Genomic DNA, 20683 nt, shown 5'->3' on the forward strand with positions numbered 1-20683 from the left:
ACCGTTTACTAGCCTGTGAATTTCTAATATGACAAAAACATTTCGACAGACAGCCTTTTATCAAATTCGTATCACCCGCCTAGCCTCGACTCGTCGCTGAGTTAATTGTTTTCCATTTGTTTGTTCGTTGGTTTGTACTTCCGGTGTCTTTTTCCTCACAAAAGTTGTATACTGCTGCTAGCTCGAGAAGCGAAGCTGACTCAAGACTGTAAACAGAGTTCACCAAACGTTTGCTATCTTTAGATGGTAAATAGAGAAAACGTTTTTACAGGTAACGAGCTCGGACCATTTTCAACGAGATTAAAGTCCACGATCGTCACTGAAGATTATGTAGATACAGGCTTCTGCAGATTCTGAATCTGAGCGCACGTCCGCGTACGGAGTTGATCGTGTTGCAAGTTGCAGACGACTCGTAACGAAGCGTTTACGATTTACGGTACTAAATTCCACTCAGTCTTAGTGTTGCTCTCGTGTTGCTGTAATTCATTTCTGATGAGACTCGTCCCATGCGTCAGAATCGAGATCCGTGATCATTCCGTCAGCAAGCAGGACTGTTTATGTATTTGTTTGGCTATATATCATGTATATACACACGAGCTATGATGCTCGGGACAAGTTTCAGTTGTGACGTCCCCTCTCACTCTGCTTTGGTTGGCTCACATTCAAAGAAAAATTTACCATGTATCTGATGCTCATTTAAAAAAAAATTATTTTGTTTTTAATTTAATTGTTTTTAATGGGTGGATCATTATGGGTGGATATTACATTGTACGGGGAGGTACTGATTTGGATACGGGGGGGGGGGGCATAAATTAAAGCAATGTGTACGCCAAAAAAAATTGTTGGTAATGGTATAGTGGAAAGTACAAACGTTTTCCTGGTCGGGAGTGGATAAATCATACACAATATTGGGTAGGGAGTGGGTCGGCGGGCAAGTTTAAACCCAGCAGGCGGGAGGGACATATCTGAGATAATAACAGCTAAGGGACACCACCCCCACAATTTTTGGTGGGAGGGGAGGATTCTATTAAAAACATCATTTTTCATGTTTTTGGTCTGAAACAACATGTATTTAATGAAAACCACAAATCTGCCTATTGGCTGCACCTGAAAGGTATTTAAAAATGACACTGAACACTAAACATACATCTACTATTCATGTCACTCAAAGTTCATACATTTTCTGATTATATTGGCATCTTCAGAATGATGGTGAGACAGTGAAAAACTGACAGACACAAGTGAAGATGACATGGCAGAGACAACAAAGACAGCAGCTAAAAGCCACCATGAAAATGAAGATACCATGGGTGGACCTAAGTTTCGACCACCATTGTACAAACAGAGATATGACGCCGTGATAACACTAGCTAGAAAATGCCAACCAAAGAAGGTATTTAGTGCCAGTGATCTGATATGGGTATTGCTACATTATTATAACACTGTCACACATGTCATACACACACTACATAATACATACTACAGGATTATTATATACTTTCATTTTCTGAAATAGCATTCTGTTTGAAATCTGTTGACAAGAAAAAAGGCAAACTTGATCTGAATACATTCTTGGACATTTTCATCTTGATTGCTGCTCTTGCAATACATCTACTGTCAAATCCTATTCAGAATCTCAAAATGAAATAGTCAGCTAGTCAAGTAGCACTGTTCAAAACTTTCAAAGTCAAATTTGGAGTGCAGAAAGAAAATTCCATAGCCCTCTAAGATATGACACTCATGCCACACTATCATCTAGCACTCAGTGGTTTAGAAGCTTGAACAACACAACGTATCAAAGCTTACAGTCTAATGCCCTCGCTGATATGTAATAACCCTCCTTCACATATGAACAATATGACAAATGATTCTTCACAGGTGCTGGACATGGGGTGTTCTGAATGTAAACTGATAAGACTTTTGAAGAATGAACCATATATTGAAGAGTTAACAGGAGTAGATGTAGATAGATCAGTGTTGGTACACAGAGAACATATCATTACACCATTGACTACAGATTATCTTTTTCCAAGGGATAATCCATTGACTGTGAGATTACTGCAAGGATCAGTGGCTGATTATGATACAAGATTAGCAGATTATGATTTAGTAGCTTGTGTAGAACTGTAAGTATCAGTTGTCATAATTCCAATGGAAATTCCAAAAACTACAAGTTTAGAAAAACAAGATTAATGGTTGTTGGTATTTGTACTCTTTCAATCAGTATACAAATGTATAATTTTTTATTGTCATATAAAAAGCATGAAAACCTTACAACTCACACAGTTATATCATATACATTCTTAATTCACATCATGGATTTTTTTGTTCTACACCTACTGTTAATCAGCATAGAACACTTGGATCCACCTGTATTACAGGCCTTACCTAGAGTGATATTTCATCAAATCCATCCAAAGGTAGTCGTTATCACTACTCCGAATGCAGACTTTAATGAGTTGTTTCCAGACTTCAAAGGATTCAGACATTGGGATCATAGATTTGAATGGACAAGACAAGAGTTTCAAGACTGGTGAGATGTTTTAAAGAAAGTCAGAATATATATCAATACTTCTTTATATTGAAGAGTTCATTATGTTGTTCTTCTAAATTCATTATGGGCTTCTATCTAATGATACTATGAATTCATTAATATTTCAGGTTAACTTGCAACTAGAATAATATTTGTTTATGCAAAACCCCTTGTGTCTTTATAAGACAACACACAAGAGGTGTAGATATCAAGTTATGAAAAGCTTTCCATCCAATCTGACATCATATCCAGATCCTTTCATAGGTCACCTAAAAAAGTTATAAATGTTACTAAGCTAGTGTAGTGAGTGCTATGAATTGACAAGATCTCTATCCTTATTGTAAAGTTATAAAATACATCAAATCATTTATCAAACATATAATCGCAGACGTAGATAATAATCATATCATTAAGTATTAAAAAGAACCATAAAAAATGATAAGGTGTTTGGTTTCTTTTGAACAACAGAATTGGTACACTTGAAGATCTTACAGCAAACAAGTACATTATCTTTATCATCATAATTTGACAGTTATTTTCACTATCACTGCAGGGGTAACTCAATAGCAAAGGAGCACAATTACACAGTCACATACTCAGGAGTTGGAAGTGGACCAGAAGGATCAGAACATCTTGGATACTGTTCACAGATAGCAATATTTACAAGAAATGAATTAGTAGAGACAGTGAGAAAAGACTCCGACTGTGGAATTCAATACAAAGTGGTAATGAAAAAACATAGTATTACATTACTGTGTTTTAAATTTTGATGTATTGTATTCCTAAGCCACCAATCAATATGAGTATATATAGCTGATAAAAAATTGCTTTGTTCTGCTGACATTTACACCTCTTTATATTTTGTTCTTATACAGTTACACACTTTAGATGTTTGTCACCATCTAACTTTACAATTTAAAAATACACAAGAAATAAAGGAAAAGATGTTAACAAAGGACTTCACATTTTTTTCAGCCTTTGTATCAGTTCTTATTAGTCTGCCCAGTACATGTTTATACACATTGTTTCTGTAATTTAAAATTTAATAGAATTTGTAACAGAAATCTATCACCATACGAGTAACTACTCACATACTATTATACTCTGTAGGTTGTGGAAGCTGTTCATCCATATAAGGAAAAAGTTCCACCTGAAGAAAAACTTTTACAAGAAGTGCAATATTACATAAGATTTCTCTCAAGAAACCAGGATAGAAATTCAAGTGATGAAGAATACACAGAAAGTGATAAAAACTGTAATAGAACAACTATCCCTTTGGAATCATTGTTAAAGTTCAGAAAAGTTGGACAACTGTGTTCTAACGTAGACAAACTAAGGTATTTACCAGTATTGTTTAATATTTGGGTATATGGAAAGTGATTTCAACTTTATCATTTAAGTACCATAAACAAAATGTATATTTATGTGTGAAATGTGTATATTGTATTTTGTGTTATAGATCTTTATAAAATTATATATTAATGAAAGACTATCAGCATTCATATGTCTATATGTAGCCCCACATATGTAAAATATCAAATCCTGTTTACTATTCTTGTACTTCTAAACATCCATGTTAAGAATCTTAACCCAAAGTTTTGTTTAAGGATTCTAATAGATATAAGTAGACATAGATAAAAGTATGAGAATAAAGTGATCTATGTCTGACCATGCTTATAAAAGTTTCTGTACAGTCATCTCAATTTGTTTTATCTATTGTTTGTATCACACAGACAGAAATTTGTTACTGAAATAATCTGTATCATAGACTTTCTTATCAATGTTGCAGGGAAATTCTAAGAAATGTAGATGATGTGCAATTGACTGAAGATGAGAAAAGCATAGTTTTAGACATGGAATGGAGTGAAGATTCCAGTGGAGAGGATTATGAAGATATTGAAGGGTTTGACGATGATGAGGATCATCAATCAGAAGGCATGACTGATAACCACATTGAAGAAGAGATTTGGGAATAATCCTTAATGTACAGGATTTGGTAATTATCCCGAGTATGGAAGATTTGGGAATAATCCTGACTATGGGAGATTTGGGAATAATCCCGAGCATGGGAGATTTGGGAATAATCATGAAGTATGCTCCAGCTACACTAATGACCACATGGGATCACCATGAGGGAGGAGATATTTTCTTCTGCACAAGGAACAATGTTAAAGCAGATATCCATTGCAGCTATACATTTACCAGTTGATGATAACAGAACAATGACTAAATGATATGGGAAATTCTTGAATCTTGAACTAGACTTGTGTTGACCATATAGAAGGAGACATTTAGTTATAATCTTGGAAATTGCAGTGATGATTTTAAGAAAGTATTTTTATAGAGTTTTATCCCATGTTCTTTCTGTCAAATATGCTTTTATTGCTCTTTCAACTTGAGGTTTTATGTGTAAAATACTTAAGTTATGTAACTTAGGAACTCACCTCTAGATCATGTATCAGTGCTGTATGATCAGATTGATTCAGAAAAGGTTTTTAGTTTACTTTTTACATGTCTTATGAAAGTTATATAATTCAAAACCCAATGCTCATGTCACTGGTATGGCGAGTCTATTTCCTGGGGCAAATTGGCATCCTTTTTCGAATATTTTTCTGAAGTTAGCTTTAAAAAACTAACTCAACATTATATTTACTGAGTGTAAAGTTTTCCATAGAAATATGGGATTCATATAGGTCTCTCAATATGTCTTCATTTACCTCCATTTTCATCATTTGATTTCCAAGGCGACAATCACCTGGAACAACAAAAATCAAAAACAAACTACACTAAAGCAATGGAAATAGAGATAGATAATAAAATCTAGCTGCTTTCTACACATCAGATTGATGACAATGTAGAAGTTGACAAAATACAAAATCAGGTAGCCAAGATTCTTGAGGACAGAGAGAAAATGTTTTCTCAAATAATCTCACCTCTAGAGTGAATTGCCACACTCAATAATTATATTTGATGTACTGTGTATACATAAATTATTATTTTCAAAGATAAGCAGCAGATCATATACTCAGCCCGATTATTTACTTGTTTCCCATTTTCCTCTGTCTACAGGACAAATCACAATTACTACTTTGTGAATTGGGAAATTTTATTTCTTTAAGTATCAATGTAGATCATTGATTATAAATTTGTTTATTTGCATTAAACAAAGATATCGTTTTTGCCAAAAATACCTTCATGAAGTTTATTGATGTTCACACATAAACTTAGTCAATTTTTTTCTCATTTTAGTTTTGTTTTTTGTAGAATTTTTAATTATATTTAGGGAATTACACTTATATGGCTTCAAAGCTATTTCCACCATAATAAAGCAAATACACTATATTGATGCTGGTATCAAATGTAATTTCTACCCAGTCAAAGAATTTTTTTAAGCAAAACCAAAATTTTCATCTTAAATCAACAAGGGTGTACTATCTGATGATGTTGACAAGACATCAGTGAGAATCTGGGATATGCTTCCAAATAAATGTTTTGACTCTCTGATAAGAAATTTTCATTTGATATTATGAACTGGGCATCCATGAACAATCATTTGCATTATGATACTGGTATTTTCACCGATTAGATGATCCACAGGACTATATGCTGTCCTCACATAGCAGCAAACATGTCTACATGTACGTCTCCTTGGTCTCCAAGTGATTATATATATCTAACTTCAAAGCACTACGCACTTCTCCATACTAGTTATCCCTCAACAAGTTTCTGAGCCATTTCAAGTAGGTTTTGGTGACAGGATGTCTTCTGTTTCCACTCTTCTGGAATGCATCCCAAACCTCCCTGTAAATTAGATAACATATTTATCTATGTTTACATCAGTGTTACAGTCTTCCCTTTGTCTTCTATGATAGTCTAAGACATGTCTATTTTGACAATATATGACATTAGTATTATGATGCACTTGATAACAATAAGATTAAGATGTATTGTTTTCAAAATGAATTATTATGACAATGATAGCTTCCATACAGACACCTAACTCCAGTTGAAAATATCTATTCAGACTTATTTGGTTCTGTAGAAAATGTCTTGGGACCAATTTAAGAATGGGTTTGACAGCAAAAATCATATTAGGGTGTTTATTTCTGAGGTATATATGTCCATATTTCGTGGATAAGAGTCTCGTTCCTGCCATCAAACTTGGAAATAAGGTGCTCATCTAAAATTTCAGTATCAAGGGATGGTCTTTAACTTCTTAGTTCAATTTTAACATGAATGTGATTTGCTTGATCCATGTATCTACTAATTACAAGGAGTTGGGTATCAGTATATTATGTTTACCCACCTCAGCTGCTTTACAAGCTCCTATAAACATGGCTCTACTACAGTTGTCACCTCCTGCACAGAGTGTACCTCGTACAGCTGACACATAGTTACTGTATGTCAAGAGACCATGGACAGCTGTCTGGAATACTCCAGGGTAACCTGAACATGAAAGAAAGACCAGGAAAAACTACTCATTTAGTCATAGACAGTTAGTTAATGGAAGGTTTTCTGATACCTCTAGTACAAGTCCAAGCCTACTTAGTGGATATAACATGACACTTTTTGGGTAGCCATCTGTTATTTCAAAGTTATCTGAGGCAAAGCTGAGGGTTGGTGGCATTGTGAGTTAACAAGATTGTTGACAGTGTCGTTGAAATGATGAACAAATAGAAGATAGTTTCATTGGGATTAACAAGTTTGAGGACAGTTTCAGTGTGTAGAAGTGTCCCGGATTGAGAGCAAGGTTGATGGAGACAAGATGGATAGTACTATAACATTTATTAAAGTTAAGACCCAGGTTCCACTTTGGAATTGTTATGTGACAGAGCAAAAGAAAAAAATAGTCCATATAATCTTTATGGTTACATTGGTAAATAACATACCAGAACCTGGGAATGGATCCCTGGTGAATGGATGAACAGACTCGTAGACAGCTGTGTTCAACACATGTTCAACCCGTAGTTCAATTTCATCACCATGTTTGGTGCTGGTGAAGTGCCAGATTTCGGTTGGAAATTATGATCAAGTGAAGCACAAGTAAACATATTGTTTTCGATCTTGATTTCTAGTTTACAAGCTAAACCACTCACATCATTTTCTCAACATTTCGATTTAGACTTTTTAGACGATTTAGACTCGATCTTTATTTACTTCATAAAAGAAGAAAGGCATAATTATAAGTATGATCAATTATGGACAGGTTATGTGAAGTAATATTTGTACATCATATTTCAATAATTTGCACGAAATATTTTTTATAAACCTACCACATGCAATCCCAAAATCTCTGCCAGCATTGTCGTGTGATTTATCTGTTTCCTTGAGTACATTTTCTAGATGTTTCACAACTTGTGCATCTGCCATGCTGTTGCTACTTTTCAATGTATGCATCAAGGTATCTATTGCTTTCGGGTCTTCACCATGCAATATATATTGCTCAAGCAGCCTGTTGGATAAAAAAGACCGACTTGTAATCACTGATAGATGCATCGCATACTATATCTTAATACCAGCGAATGGTTTTACAACTCTGGTCACTATTAGAGTACATACAAATATATGTTTATAGTGGTGTGAGCTGTCGAATATTTTGTCCCACTATCCCAGAAATCTTCATTCCTGTGTTGATCCACCTGCGTACACAGGGGCACGTATTATTGCTTAGATTGCCGTTCCTGTTGCTACAAATGTATCAATCTCTGTACTAGTAGATATAATACGTGTTATTCTCACAAGTAGGAAATAATAGTAAAAACGTTGTTATATTTAGCCCGTAGACAGCAACAATCTAAGGAACACCACACACCCCTATGCCTGTGTACGCATGTATGTTAACATGTGCATGCGATTGCCCAATCTGATTAAAATCCGATGTAGATGTCGGCTAATCATTCATTGCAATTTTACCTTCGTTATTTTGCTTGAATTGACCTTCGTAGTACATGTTTACGTTTTTAGCCTGATCGCCTTCTGGCGAAGGTCAATTCAAGCAAAATAACGAAGGTTTGGAATAATGAATAAATTTACGTCACAACAGTTTCTTGTCAGGTTCCAAATTTTGGTATCTCGTTCCGCAGACTGACGTAAAAATTCACCACATTACGTACCTTGCACCCGCTAAACCAAAAGCTATAGCTTCTGTATTTGTAGAAGTAACTTTTATAATTTTCCGAGCTTTAGCCAACATTTCAGGTTGTCCTGCGTATTTAGCAACTACTGGGATAATAGCAGTCGTAGTATGCATGTCTGTTCCCTTTTCATCCCCTTAAATGATACGAGTGGAAATAGGAATATTACTTTAATAACTTCAACATCTTACTGTTAATTGTTAAAGTGGTGGATCGCCAGGAATGTGTAATTTTTATTTTGAAGTTTTGATTATTAAAACAAACAGTTACTTTACTACTTTTTCTTCAAAAAAATAAAACAATGTCAAAGAACACAGACCAAATCCATGTTTGTAACTTGTTAATAAAAACATCAAAGAATTAAAAATAAAAATTATGTGCAAAAACTTTTGTTACTGTCCGTACAGGAAGTGAAACTTGATCAAAACTTGTAAGGGTTATCAGAGCGCCACCAACGGATGCTTTTTACAACAGAAAACATTCTATATATATGATAAGAATGATTTCCAAAGAAATAGTGGTGATTTGTCCAGATATTCAAGATACATCCTCATATATTACTGACTCACAATACGTTAGGTCAGTCCACTTCAACATGCTAAGCCTTCTATTATTAGTTGCAAAGGGCACAATGATCAGAACGATGTTGCTGGCACTCGTGACTCAAAGAGTTTCCTTATCATTGAAACCCATCTGTCGTGATACCATGGCAGTAAAGTACATGGTTATATATACTTCCATGTTCATAATAACTAGTACTGCTATATTGCTCTTTCCTGTTCTATACAATTCTAATCATAGCATCATAGATTTCCAAGTAGTGTTAGGTTTTAGCTCATAGAAGGGTTAATCATGAAACGTCAGCTATCTGTCACTTCATTGAACTGAGGATATTTGATCTCAACAACATATGTGTCGTTCATTCAAGGACATTTTTGACAAAACAAAATATATATATATATATATATATATACCTGTTACAGGGTCAGTTTTGTATTTGCTTAAGAAGGTTTTAATAGGTCCTGGTGTCCAGGGTCCATGTTTTGGATAACCTTCCTCGTTCTTGGCTTTTTCACACTCTGACCCTGGTCCATAGTAGTTAAACAAACGTTCGGAGTAGTCTGCTATGTCGATATCTAAGTAGGAATGAATCAAAATACAAGCCACTGTTTTTGATGTAATAAATATTACTTTCTATGACATGACAGGTTAATAGATGCTGCAATTTGAACAACTCGAGGTTGCAATGCTGTTGACACGACAAGAATATTTCTGAAACATGCACACACAAGTGCGATATACCAGTATTTATATACGTTACCTGTACAATTCATACCAGCACTGTCAGATGCCAAAATAACTTCGCTGTCAAAAATAACAGTGGAGAGTTTTGAATTCGTGACATTGAGTGACCATTTGAACTGTCAATATCGAATGTTATATTTGAAATAATCTTTAAATCGTGAATTTCATTTTCAATTGGTCACTTATTAATGTCATTGAAATGATCGTGCTTCTAATGAATAGTGCTACATCATGTATGTATTGAAAAGATTACAACCAACATAATTGGCGTTTGTGTCAACGTATCAGAGTCCATGCACCAAATCATGTTGTAAACTTTGCAGCTTACAACACTCACTAGTTCCGGTTTTGCATTTGTATAAAACGGTAGGAAGTAAATGATCTTTCAAAAAAATTGAGCATTTGGATCAAACTATCTCATACAAAATTTACAGCTTGTAACCAATACATTGGTTTCTACTTCAGCGACCTTGCCAAGTCCTTGGGGTGATCCGCGAACTGATGAAGTTGAGATACAATCGAAAACACGAAAATAATCTATAACATAATTAGTTGAAATTTATGGACCCGCAAACCAATTTTTTTTAAAAGGTAAACCATGCACTCTGGTGTTGATTTTCTAGACATACCATTCTGTTCCACAAGAGACTCTAGCGCTATGAATGTTTGGTCACCATACAAACTTGTTCTTCCTGTCTCGATGGAGTAAAATGGACAAGCCGATAGTGCGTGGAATTCAGGATTATCTTCTTTCTTCAACTCATTTTCCATATCTTCCGGTTTATATATCCAGTGTAACGGTTGGCCTGATATGACAAACATAATTTATGTATTTCATATACGACATCGTTTACTATTATAACCGCATTTGTAACAACCCGTTCTTGTTTGATACACACAACATATATACATAACGTAAATCGTCATAATCATGGTGTACACTCAGTAGCCGTGTTTGCATATTGATATGCTATAATGGTGTATTATAAAACATGTTTGCTCATTCTTCCGAACGACACGTTGACTACCTGTAACCTGTTCTATCTCTGTATATGATTGTTTAGTCTCTAGAGCAAGACATGTGAACGTACCCAAAATAAAGGAAGCCGGCTTAGAAGTCTGCCCATGCACAATATTTTCAGTATCAATCTAACAACCTCTAGGCCATATATAATATACGGAGTGTCTCGTGACCGGCGCCTGTCAGCAGACTCGGCCATATATATATATATGCAGTTTACACCGAGAATTGACACAAAAAATGCAAATGTTGTCACCGTTATTGTGACCAAAAAAACACCATATAATATCTAACAAATACATGTTCTCTAGTGCTTATAACATCGTCAAAGCTGACTTACAAGCAGCATCAGCAACTATGGCACCCACCACAGCGGCAACAGCACGAGATTTAGCTTCAGAATTCATACTGGGTGATTTCTAACCACATACAACGGGCGACAACAGCTTTCAACCGGAAGCATCGACTTCTCCCTTGTGATTCACGTGATAAAAACTCATTTTGGACTTTGAGCCAATCCATGAGTGCGAGCACAGGCACGTGTCAACTCAGGATTGTCGTTTTTGTGACAATATATCAAAAAAGTACTTATTAGAGAGATAAAATGACCAAGCCACCAAGCCACACGTCTATAAAATCGATATTTCTATATGCCTATTTGTTGTAATTTGTGTGACATGCATGCGGACAGTGAAATATTAGTGACTGGTCTATCTATGGACCAAGCAAATATTCACTCGCACTGTCTTTTTCAACCCGATTGCGTAATAGGTCGGTACGGTGGAATCTTACATTTAAGACAATTTGTTGCTCCATGTGCAATACTTGTAACATCGATGATCATGGATGCATTAACATCGATCAATGTCGCATTGAAGGGCCGATGGATGTATTTTTAAGTGACCCTGACCTCAGGCGCAGGCCTCGGACAGCTGACGATACGATCGGTGTTCAAGCTTGGGTGTTCAAGATCTTTCAGAAAAGTTACCAGTTCCCGTTTGGGGGCGTGGCCGTGTCTGTACGTGAGGGATTCCCCGAGCCTCGATATGAATAAATTCGAGCCCTATTAATAATGTCATTTGCATACACATTGATAGAAGGCTGTGTAAACATCAGAGTACCACAGACAAGGAAGTCGGTACGATCAGTCACAGTCACTTTAAAAAGCATTATCATGATCTCAGTATTTATGTTTTTGTTATTTTCGTTATTATTTGCCATTTGTGTCCTTTTTTAGCCTCACCATTTTCATTTTCACAGAGGCGACCATGATGCACGTGATGACATTTATTGGGTTTTCCCCTGACGTAATTCCGGTGTCGATAAGCTGACCGTACAGAGCAGGGTACAGAGTGAAACCAAAAGATACTACAGTATTTACGGCCAGGGGATAGGAGGAAAGCATCAAGCACTGTTTCGTGTGTTGAAGAGGGAGACGTACTTCACAAGTTCAGTGACCCACATACATTGTCACGTCATCACTGAATTTGTATTGTCATCGTGATATTGACTTTGTGTGATGACTATGCAGAAGTTGGTAGTTGTCATAATAGTAGTGAGCCCAGTTCTCGCTGCTTACTTTCTTCGTGACTACCTAACGTTTTGGCGTGCACCATCCACCAATCAGTCTAAGATGAATTCTGCAGCCAAAGCTCGAGCTGTTGCCGCGGTAGTAGGTGCAGTTGTAGCAGACGCCGCTGGTAAGTTTTCAATTTGTGCTTGCATGATCATCACCGGTACGGTACGGTCCCTTGGGGATGACAGCCCTTCTTTTGTTAATATCTCATCCGTCTGTAACCAGAGTTACGAGACTAGATTCTGATTGTTCATTCTCAGACTCTAAGGACAGCATCACACCCGTATTATTCTATGTGCATGTAGGAATACATATTTACACTTGTAAATATACTAATCTGAGGCAAAATGTGTATTAAAAGTGTGAAGTCTGGACCGGAGCATCCTCGCAAATCAGAGTTATTATTTCTACCACTACATTTCGAAATCTCGTTGCGTTAAGAACGTTGCCGTAAAATAGGCCGTGGTTTGCGACGATGGACCGGAGGCAAGAAGGTGCAATTACATACAAGCAATGTGTTTATTTAGCTGTAAGACTTTATTGAGTGGAATTACGTATTTTCAAAAAGTAAATTCTGTTCGTAAAGTGTGTTGAATATAGAATTTTCATTCATTAGAAACGGAAATATGAATATCACAGTTACTGATTATGTAAGTACTGATATTTACATGTAAAAGGCAACGATCCATGCCAGAGATTAGAGATCATTAGATAATGTATAATTATTGTCCTGTTTAGTTAAAAGATAAATGTGAGATTTGATATCATGTCAAACGTCAAATATCTGGCCAAACACATTGAGTACAGTACTATAGATGTCTGTTTAACTATTATTACATGCTTTGACCCTCCACTTTTTCCAGTACACTATTGGCAAACGCTTTTTGCTGACTCATTTAATGTATGTGAACTTAATGTTGACACCTGTTCAGGTGCTGTCCGGACTTGGAAACTACAGATTATAAACTGGATTGCGTTCTAGACGGAGATCAACAGAACACTAATTCCTGCTATTATTATATGTAGTTCAATTCATGACTGTTAGCCTGCATGATACTGCGTAGTGTTACCACGTCAACAGAAATAGAAATTTGTGAGAAAGTTGTACCAGCATGAGGAAAGGCTTATTGGTATTGGATCTGTTGAACAATATATATATCTTTTTATAGTAACACATGTGTCACTAAGGGAAGTGGTAGACTGAGAGATGTGTCATTCAATTCTAATTGGCTCTCTGAGTGCTGACCGATAGCACAGAATAACTCATATCATTACATAGCACAGAATGAAAGCTCATATCATACAGACTGAGGAAGGTTAAAGAGTTAATCATGAATGAGATAAAAATTCATGTCTTTTACACGGCATTTGTAAGAAGGTTATACCAGCAACACAAACATGCAAATAACATTGATGGTAATAATTGCAAATCATTGGTAACTACCAGCAGGTGTAATAAATTGTTAAAAATAAATATTTCCTGGTAACCCTGAATCATGAAAAGAATTCTTCGAATGGATGATGAAACATCCAAAAATTCATATTATCATTATAATTACTGTATAAATTAAAAATAATGTATCCGGTATAAAAATAAATGAGAAAATATATCTGTTAAAGGCCCATGATTATATTCCAGGCTCTCACATTAATAGTGTTATATTATCAGTAGAGCCATAAAGATTACATTGGATCATTGTCTTGTTCTGGACCAACTTTTTACCAAAGCTCTATCAGACAACTTTTCTCGCCCAAACTTTGATAGATACAGCATTGGCCTTCAAAACTTTGCATTGTCAAATCATATTTATTGATTTTATCTATTAGCAATTCTGTAATTACATGAAAAATTAGGACTACAATTGATGATGTGTATTAATGATGTCATTATGGCCCTTGTCAAATTTTAGTCAAGTCATTGTGAGCACTTGAGAACTGAACAAATATGGTACAATAGAACTAAGGCTAACACATTGTGTATCTGTACATTGATATGGTTGATCAGGTTATTGCCATGGTTACTTTGTTGAGATGTAACTTAAGCCCAGGTTTTAGGTGACAAATAAGAAACTGTACAAGACAAAATGGTCAACTTGGTAATATACACAATCATGTATTGCAAATATATATGTCTTCTTCTGTTTAAAATTGTGAAAATGTTCTTAGACTAGTATATTTATACTAGAGTAGACACGATTCTGTATCCTATTTGCCTCTGACTACATTAATGCAAACATTATTTGTATTTATCATGTGTAGGGAATTATAATATTGCCATCATACCTCAAGTGTGGACAATAGTGGCTGGTACATATACACTTGATTGGCTAGATATGTGTATGTTATATGAGAATAGATGGTGAAACACAGTTATTGACACTGCACAAAGGCATTCTCCTTATTTGGGGTAACCAAAAATATGGAATGCTGGAAATGACTGTATTTTACAAATCATTTACCATAATGGGTTGCTTACTATGCCATTTCATGTCTAAAGTTAGAATCATACACAAGCAAGTAGTACATATTTGAACTGAAAATAAGGGATTTATATCCAGGTCATTCTATGTCACAACAAGAATTGTACACTCTTGCTCGCTCACTTTCTCTCTCCATTTCCTTCCCCCCCCCCCCCTCTCTCTCTCTCTCTCTCTCTCTCTCTCTCTCTCTCTCTCTCTCTCTCTCTCTCTCTCTCTCTCTCTCTCTCTCTCTCTCTCTCTCTCTCTCTCTCTCTCTCTCTCTCTCTCTCTCTCTCTCTCTCTCTCTCTCTCACACACACATTACTCCCTCCTTCATTTTGTCTAATTCCCCTCCCCCTCCCCTATATTTCATAGCCATGCCAGTGCATTGGATCTATAACAACACAGCGTTGGATAAAGCACTTGAAGGATATACCAATCCTGAGTTCAGAGAGCCATCAGCAGCTTTCTTCTATACCATACCAGTAGGCAGAACTAGTGCTTATGGAGACCAAGCAGTCGTGTTACTAGAGTCTTTGGTTGCAAGTAACGGTAAGGTCATTATTTTACACAGGTATTGATCAAGTTTGTGTCATTAATACCAGTATTTCAGGTTTAATATTCCATATGGGTAACTTTACCCATCTGACTTTTAATATTGCCAGAGATGGAAGTTAGTAGAATCATACACAAGCAAGTAGTACATATTTGGACTGAAAATAAGGGATTTATATCCAGGTCATTCTATGTCACAACAAGGAATGTCTATGTCATTGGTTTTGTTGTTCTTGAAATACAAGTTCACAAACAATGATGGTGATTCTCTTAGTTTAGTTATCATAGCCATGAGTTTAAGTACCAGTACTTTGCACACACACACACACACACACACACACACACACACACACACACACACACACACACACACACACAAACACAAGAGATATATCAGAATTCTTTTCAACGGAAATAAAATCCATTTACTTTTTTGGTAGGTGTGAATCTAGAAGACTATGCTGAACGCATGTATAAGTTTTTTGGACCAAAATCAGAATATGAAACAGAAGGGAATCTAAATTCTGGCAGAAAGTTACCAATTACAGGACCATGGAGGCCACTTATCATGAAAAAATTTATACCAAAGTATGAAGAAAAACAACCAGTCCTTGGTAAGAGCTTATCTTTGATTGTTATTTATTTGTCACAAAAAAAAATTGTGTAAGAAATCTTCACTAAATGTTGATTTCAATATTTATAAAAAGGGAAAGTTTTGTTCTGATATTTTTCAATTTGATTTAGTAAATAATTTTTTGTAAAAACCACCCCTATTTAACATTATTGTAATGAAGACTCGGACCCATTTCCTTGAGAACACAATTTTTTCGATGATGTTCAAAATAGTTGTGAATGAAGGAATCACACAATGGAAAAAGAACCAAGCAGGTAATCGTTAACGTCTTGTGAAAGAAACTTACAAAGTATGTTACATTACTGTAAGTACTGAATGTTCAATTGACTCAAAGGGGTCACGCTCAACGTATAACTCAATTCACTTTTCATTTTACGCATAGTTTGATATAAAAGGAAAGTTTTTTTCCAATGTGTTCAGTGAAAATCTTTGGACAACCTCTCACATTATGATATGTGAAAGCAGGTTTTGCCTTGCAATATTTTTCACCATGTTTTTAAAAAATAAATCTCACTTTAAATAACTTCAAGTAACAAGAACAGTAAAATATAGTTACTTTGGAATGGTAAATTAGAAATGAATCGATATTTTGATTTAATCATTCAGGGTTGATATTTTCAAAACTGGTGGACTAACATTGAAGACATCAATGCTGAATAATTAGCCGTTCTTCGTCTTGCGGCAGATCTCACAAGATCCCGCGTGAGCCATTGCATCCATGGCAACCACTTGAGGGTGGTCAAGCTGAAAGTGTTGAATGCTTAGCAACACTATTGTTCTCTACATCATCGCACATGGCCACGGCTAAAGCTTGACTGCGATCACATGTTTGACAACCGTTGTTGCTAGGCATATTTGCATATCTCATGAGATCTGCAACAAGATGTAAAATCCCTTATTAAATCAGTGTGTGATCCAGGTCCATAGTAGATGGATCAAAATGCTGCATTCACATCTAATTTCTGTTCCAAAGTAACTATATTGTACTGTCCTATTGATTCTGAGAACATGAACAATATATTCTCCACTGTTCAAGTAAGTACTATTTGAGAACACAGCTTTTGGCAAAGGATTATTTTCATTTTGTTAGTTTTGAAAAGAACTTTTATCTCATGCCAATTGTCATACTTGTTTCAGGCTCTGAGTCACAAATTGATATGCATGCTGTAGCTGTTGTTCCTCCACTTGTTGCTAAGTATGCTGGACAACCTGATCTCCTTGATAAAGTAAAGTCTGTCATTGAAGTAACTATGTTACATGAAGAAAACATAGCCATTGGATTGGCAGCTGCCAGGTAAGTGTACATATAACCCCTGTCGCTACTTTCCACTACCTTCCCTCCCCTCCCCTGCCCTCCATACAGAACATATTGCCATTGGATTGGCAGCTACCAGGTATGTAAATATGCCCCCCCCCCCTTTCCCCTGATACAGTGAAATCTGTCATTATATATAGATATGTATGTATATATATATATATATATATATATATATATATATATATTGATATATTGATATATTGATAATTGTATATTGATAATTGTTTGCTTTTTTACTATTTGCTCATCCTGTTATTGGAATATGCATGTTGGATGGTATGGAAATACAAATAAAATAAAATAAAATGAAATAAGAAAATTGTAAAAAAAAAATGTAAAAAACTAAAAAAAAAATATGTAGATATATATGATATATGTCTCAATACATTGATGACATATGAATGATTAGTACGGAAGCTATAAAGTTACGTAAAGCTAGATTCCAATATTATAAGGTAACTATATCTCAATTAAAAGATATATAAAATTTGAAATATAGTACAGAAACATACTTTCTTCACTTTTTTGTCAGATTATTAGAAGACTATATCTTGAATGGTCCAAGTGACAACGCTATCAAGAAACTGATTGACGCTTTGAAGAAAGAAGACAGAAAATTGGCTAGTCCCAAAGATGCAGAAATTGTTGAAAATTTGGAACAAGTTTTCAAGATCACAGAAAAATCAAACACAGAAGCCGCAGTCCACTTCGGCAAAAGTTGTAGTGAGTAATAGTTTGCCCCTTTTTTTGTTTTTCTCTTGAAACTGACCCAAAATTGTTTAGAAATTACAACCCCTATGACCAGATCAGGAAAAATAATTCTTTGATGGTAAGATTATGACACCAAACGTGTATATCTGGAAGAAAATATTGTTTGTTTCTGAAGTTCATGTATTTTCCTGACTTTAAGGTATACAGATTATTTAAACTTAAGTAAAATCATGAATTGAAAGCATCACGAACACTTATTTATCTTATCTTTTTTTGTTCATGAAGTGACCAACCCATCATTTCAAGGTGTTACAATGAGAAATACAAAAATTGTCTCAAGTTTTCAGTTAAAACAGTGTTTTGTACCTCCTAAATCTATCCACTTTCCCTTTTCTTAGCCCTCAGCCAATAAGTTAATTTTTCTCTTTTCTGAGTACAGATTTACCTGATGCCTTCCAGACATCCATACATGCTATTTTAACACAGCCAGACTACACATCAGGTGTACGTGCTACCATTTTGGCTGGCGGTGACAATGCTAGTAGAGCAGGAATGATTGGTGCCTGTATGGCTGCACAGGTCAGTATATATATATATCATAATTGCAGGAGATCTATATTGCCCCTGCGGCAGGGATTCTAGCTGGGCTACTATAGGGTGTTTTTACATCCTAGTATTAAGCGAGCACGCGCTGTCTGTTAAAGGGCTGGTGCCAACACCCCTGCGCGCTGCTACAGGGATGTCGGTACCCCTGTCCCAGCCTTGTCACTGCTGCAGGGGTGTAAGAGTTTAACTGTATATACTTTTAAAGGGATACAGGCCACTATTTTGATCTTGTAAAATACTAATATAGACCTTGCATAGTATTGTATTTATGTACATTTATGCCTTGAAAAGAGAATTCAATAGAATCTCCGTATAGCATCGGTAGGTTTGTGTATGTACATTCTTTTCAATTTTGATGTTGTCTGCGAATCATTTTTTCAGTTTGCCTAAATGAGATGCAACTGATCACATGATTAAAAATGGTGATTTGTGTTTCAGTAAGGACAATAACATACGAATATGAGAATGTCATATGAAACAAAAATAACACAGACATGCATTCAAATTTGGCCCAAATCCTTATAAGTTGCATTCTCATCAAATGTACAGTGATTGAAGAGAAGGTGTCCATAACTGCGTCACTGCATGATTACTTTCATTATCATGTAAAAGGGCATCTGTTGCCATAAAATTATACTTTTATCCCCAACTGCCAACTTATACATGGAAAAGCAGTTCGTATCACACAAATCATTCATCAAAATGAATGTACACTAAGTGATGTAACTTGTAAGGTCATCTGTATAGGTTACTGTATCAACCATAGATCTTGGAGAAGACTTTATGATCTATGTATCAACACAGACTTCAGAACTTTAGACTGGTGTACAAGGCCACAAGTATGGACATAAGATTCAGTTTTTTCCTCAATAAATATCAATTGTGTGTAGTGTCTCAAAAGTTATAATGAGTATACACCTAACAGCCACATATATACGAAAATAATCATACATTTTTTGTCTCATTTTCTTTCAGGGTGGATTGGATTCAATTCGTGATGAATGGAAAGCAAAAACGCTTCATTACCAACAAGTTTTAGATTTAGCAACAAAATTAGTCAAATGAATTCAGTGAAAGGCTGATATCAGGCTCAGTATGAAATGTTAAGAAATAACTCCTTCATTGTAACCTTGTCAAAGGACATATACAGGGTATATTTGCTGCTTTATGGAGCACTCATTGGATGGTATCATTAGTACTCTTGGTAGCACTACATAGAATTTTTTGCAAGTTTCGATCATAGACAGTGGATCCTCCCCTTAACTGTCTCAGTTTCATTAATTCTTGCCCGTTTAAAAGTACACCAAACCTGTACTAGAACCAAAATTTTGAGATAATACTTGCAGTCACAGCTACAGGAGTCCATCATTTAACTACTGTAACCTACTAGTATTTCAGATTTAGTTTAATAGTATAGAGCACAATTACAGGCATAACAGGGTATTCGAAAATCTGTGTTTTTGAAAAGCATATAATGTAAGATTAGGGTATTTTTACAAAATAAAGATTTATATATCCGTATATCTATCCACTTGATCTGTACATTTTTATATATGTTTATGCAGATTTCATTTCATTGAAGAATGGAATATTAAAAATTTAATAATTACATAAAACTTTTGTTTGTGAGCTGTCATTCGCAATAATGTGTGTCTGAAAGAGTAAGTATGGGGTCACAGATGAAGCGCAGTCACCTGTATTTAAGCTCAGACCCCCACCAAATGCCATGGACTGCTGAACATGTCACAGATGTTGGCCATTCATTATATTAATTTAGCAAAGACATAGCAACCAACCAAAGAAAGAAAGACACTGCAAAGCAAATGAAAGT

General features: G+C 35.4%; 3 protein-coding genes across 4 annotated transcripts; 2 read left to right on the plus strand and 1 right to left on the minus strand.

The window, feature by feature from the left end:
* The first annotated feature begins 1252 nt into the window (after nt 1–1252).
* On the plus strand, nt 1253–4667 carry LOC144441368 (small RNA 2'-O-methyltransferase-like). Its single transcript, XM_078130925.1, has 6 exons — nt 1253–1393; nt 1879–2126; nt 2351–2533; nt 3087–3258; nt 3644–3870; nt 4323–4667. The coding sequence occupies exons 1-6, from the start codon at nt 1253–1255 to the stop codon at nt 4507–4509; spliced, it is 1158 nt and encodes a 385-aa protein (XP_077987051.1). The 3' UTR covers nt 4510–4667.
* Nucleotides 4668–6060: 1393 nt separating this feature from the next.
* LOC144441485 (crystallin J1A-like) lies at nt 6061–11405 on the minus strand. Of its 2 annotated transcripts, none has more exons than XM_078131067.1 (7): nt 11334–11405; nt 10602–10778; nt 9642–9803; nt 8647–8803; nt 7807–7985; nt 6840–6979; nt 6061–6334 (listed from the first exon to the last, which is right to left on the minus strand). In XM_078131067.1, exons 1-7 carry the CDS (start codon nt 11398–11400, stop codon nt 6242–6244), a joined length of 975 nt encoding a protein of 324 aa, XP_077987193.1. In that variant the 5' UTR covers nt 11401–11405; the 3' UTR covers nt 6061–6241. The 2 variants fall into 2 exon arrangements, with proteins under 2 accessions (XP_077987193.1, XP_077987194.1); XM_078131068.1 differs by lacking the exon at nt 11334–11405 and adding an exon at nt 11064–11162.
* An 860-nt stretch (nt 11406–12265) lies between these two features.
* LOC144441019 (crystallin J1A-like) lies at nt 12266–20334 on the plus strand. Its single transcript, XM_078130529.1, has 7 exons — nt 12266–12693; nt 15404–15580; nt 16024–16197; nt 17355–17511; nt 18068–18258; nt 18686–18825; nt 19828–20334. The coding sequence occupies exons 1-7, from the start codon at nt 12513–12515 to the stop codon at nt 19915–19917; spliced, it is 1110 nt and encodes a 369-aa protein (XP_077986655.1). The 5' UTR covers nt 12266–12512; the 3' UTR covers nt 19918–20334.
* The last annotated feature ends 349 nt before the right edge of the window (nt 20335–20683 follow it).

Source organism: Glandiceps talaboti, chromosome 10 (genome assembly GCF_964340395.1).
Source record: "Glandiceps talaboti chromosome 10, keGlaTala1.1, whole genome shotgun sequence".
NCBI classification, from domain to species: domain Eukaryota; kingdom Metazoa; phylum Hemichordata; class Enteropneusta; family Spengelidae; genus Glandiceps; species Glandiceps talaboti.

What these genes read in the sequence shown, in the direction of transcription:
- LOC144441485 (XM_078131067.1), bottom strand. Translation starts at nt 11,400, where the DNA reads ATGAATTCTGAAGCTAAATCTCGTGCTGTTGCCGCTGTGGTGGGTGCC. An exon ending in CATAGTTGCTGATGCTGCTT is followed by an intron (nt 10,779 to 11,333) that starts GTAAGTCAGCTT and finishes TTGTCATATCAG; the next exon opens with GCCAACCGTTACACTGGATA. An exon ending in TTTGGTTTAGCGGGTGCAAG is followed by an intron (nt 7,986 to 8,646) that starts GTACGTAATGTG and finishes TTTATCCAACAG; the next exon opens with GCTGCTTGAGCAATATATAT.
- LOC144441019 (XM_078130529.1), top strand. Translation starts at nt 12,513, where the DNA reads ATGACTATGCAGAAGTTGGTAGTTGTCATAATAGTAGTGAGCCCAGTT. An exon ending in GTCTTTGGTTGCAAGTAACG is followed by an intron (nt 15,581 to 16,023) that starts GTAAGGTCATTA and finishes CTTTTTTGGTAG; the next exon opens with GTGTGAATCTAGAAGACTAT. An exon ending in ATTGGATTGGCAGCTGCCAG is followed by an intron (nt 17,512 to 18,067) that starts GTAAGTGTACAT and finishes CTTTTTTGTCAG; the next exon opens with ATTATTAGAAGACTATATCT.
- LOC144441368 (XM_078130925.1), top strand. Translation starts at nt 1,253, where the DNA reads ATGGCAGAGACAACAAAGACAGCAGCTAAAAGCCACCATGAAAATGAA. An exon ending in AGACAAGAGTTTCAAGACTG is followed by an intron (nt 2,534 to 3,086) that starts GTGAGATGTTTT and finishes CTATCACTGCAG; the next exon opens with GGGTAACTCAATAGCAAAGG. An exon ending in TCTAACGTAGACAAACTAAG is followed by an intron (nt 3,871 to 4,322) that starts GTATTTACCAGT and finishes TCAATGTTGCAG; the next exon opens with GGAAATTCTAAGAAATGTAG.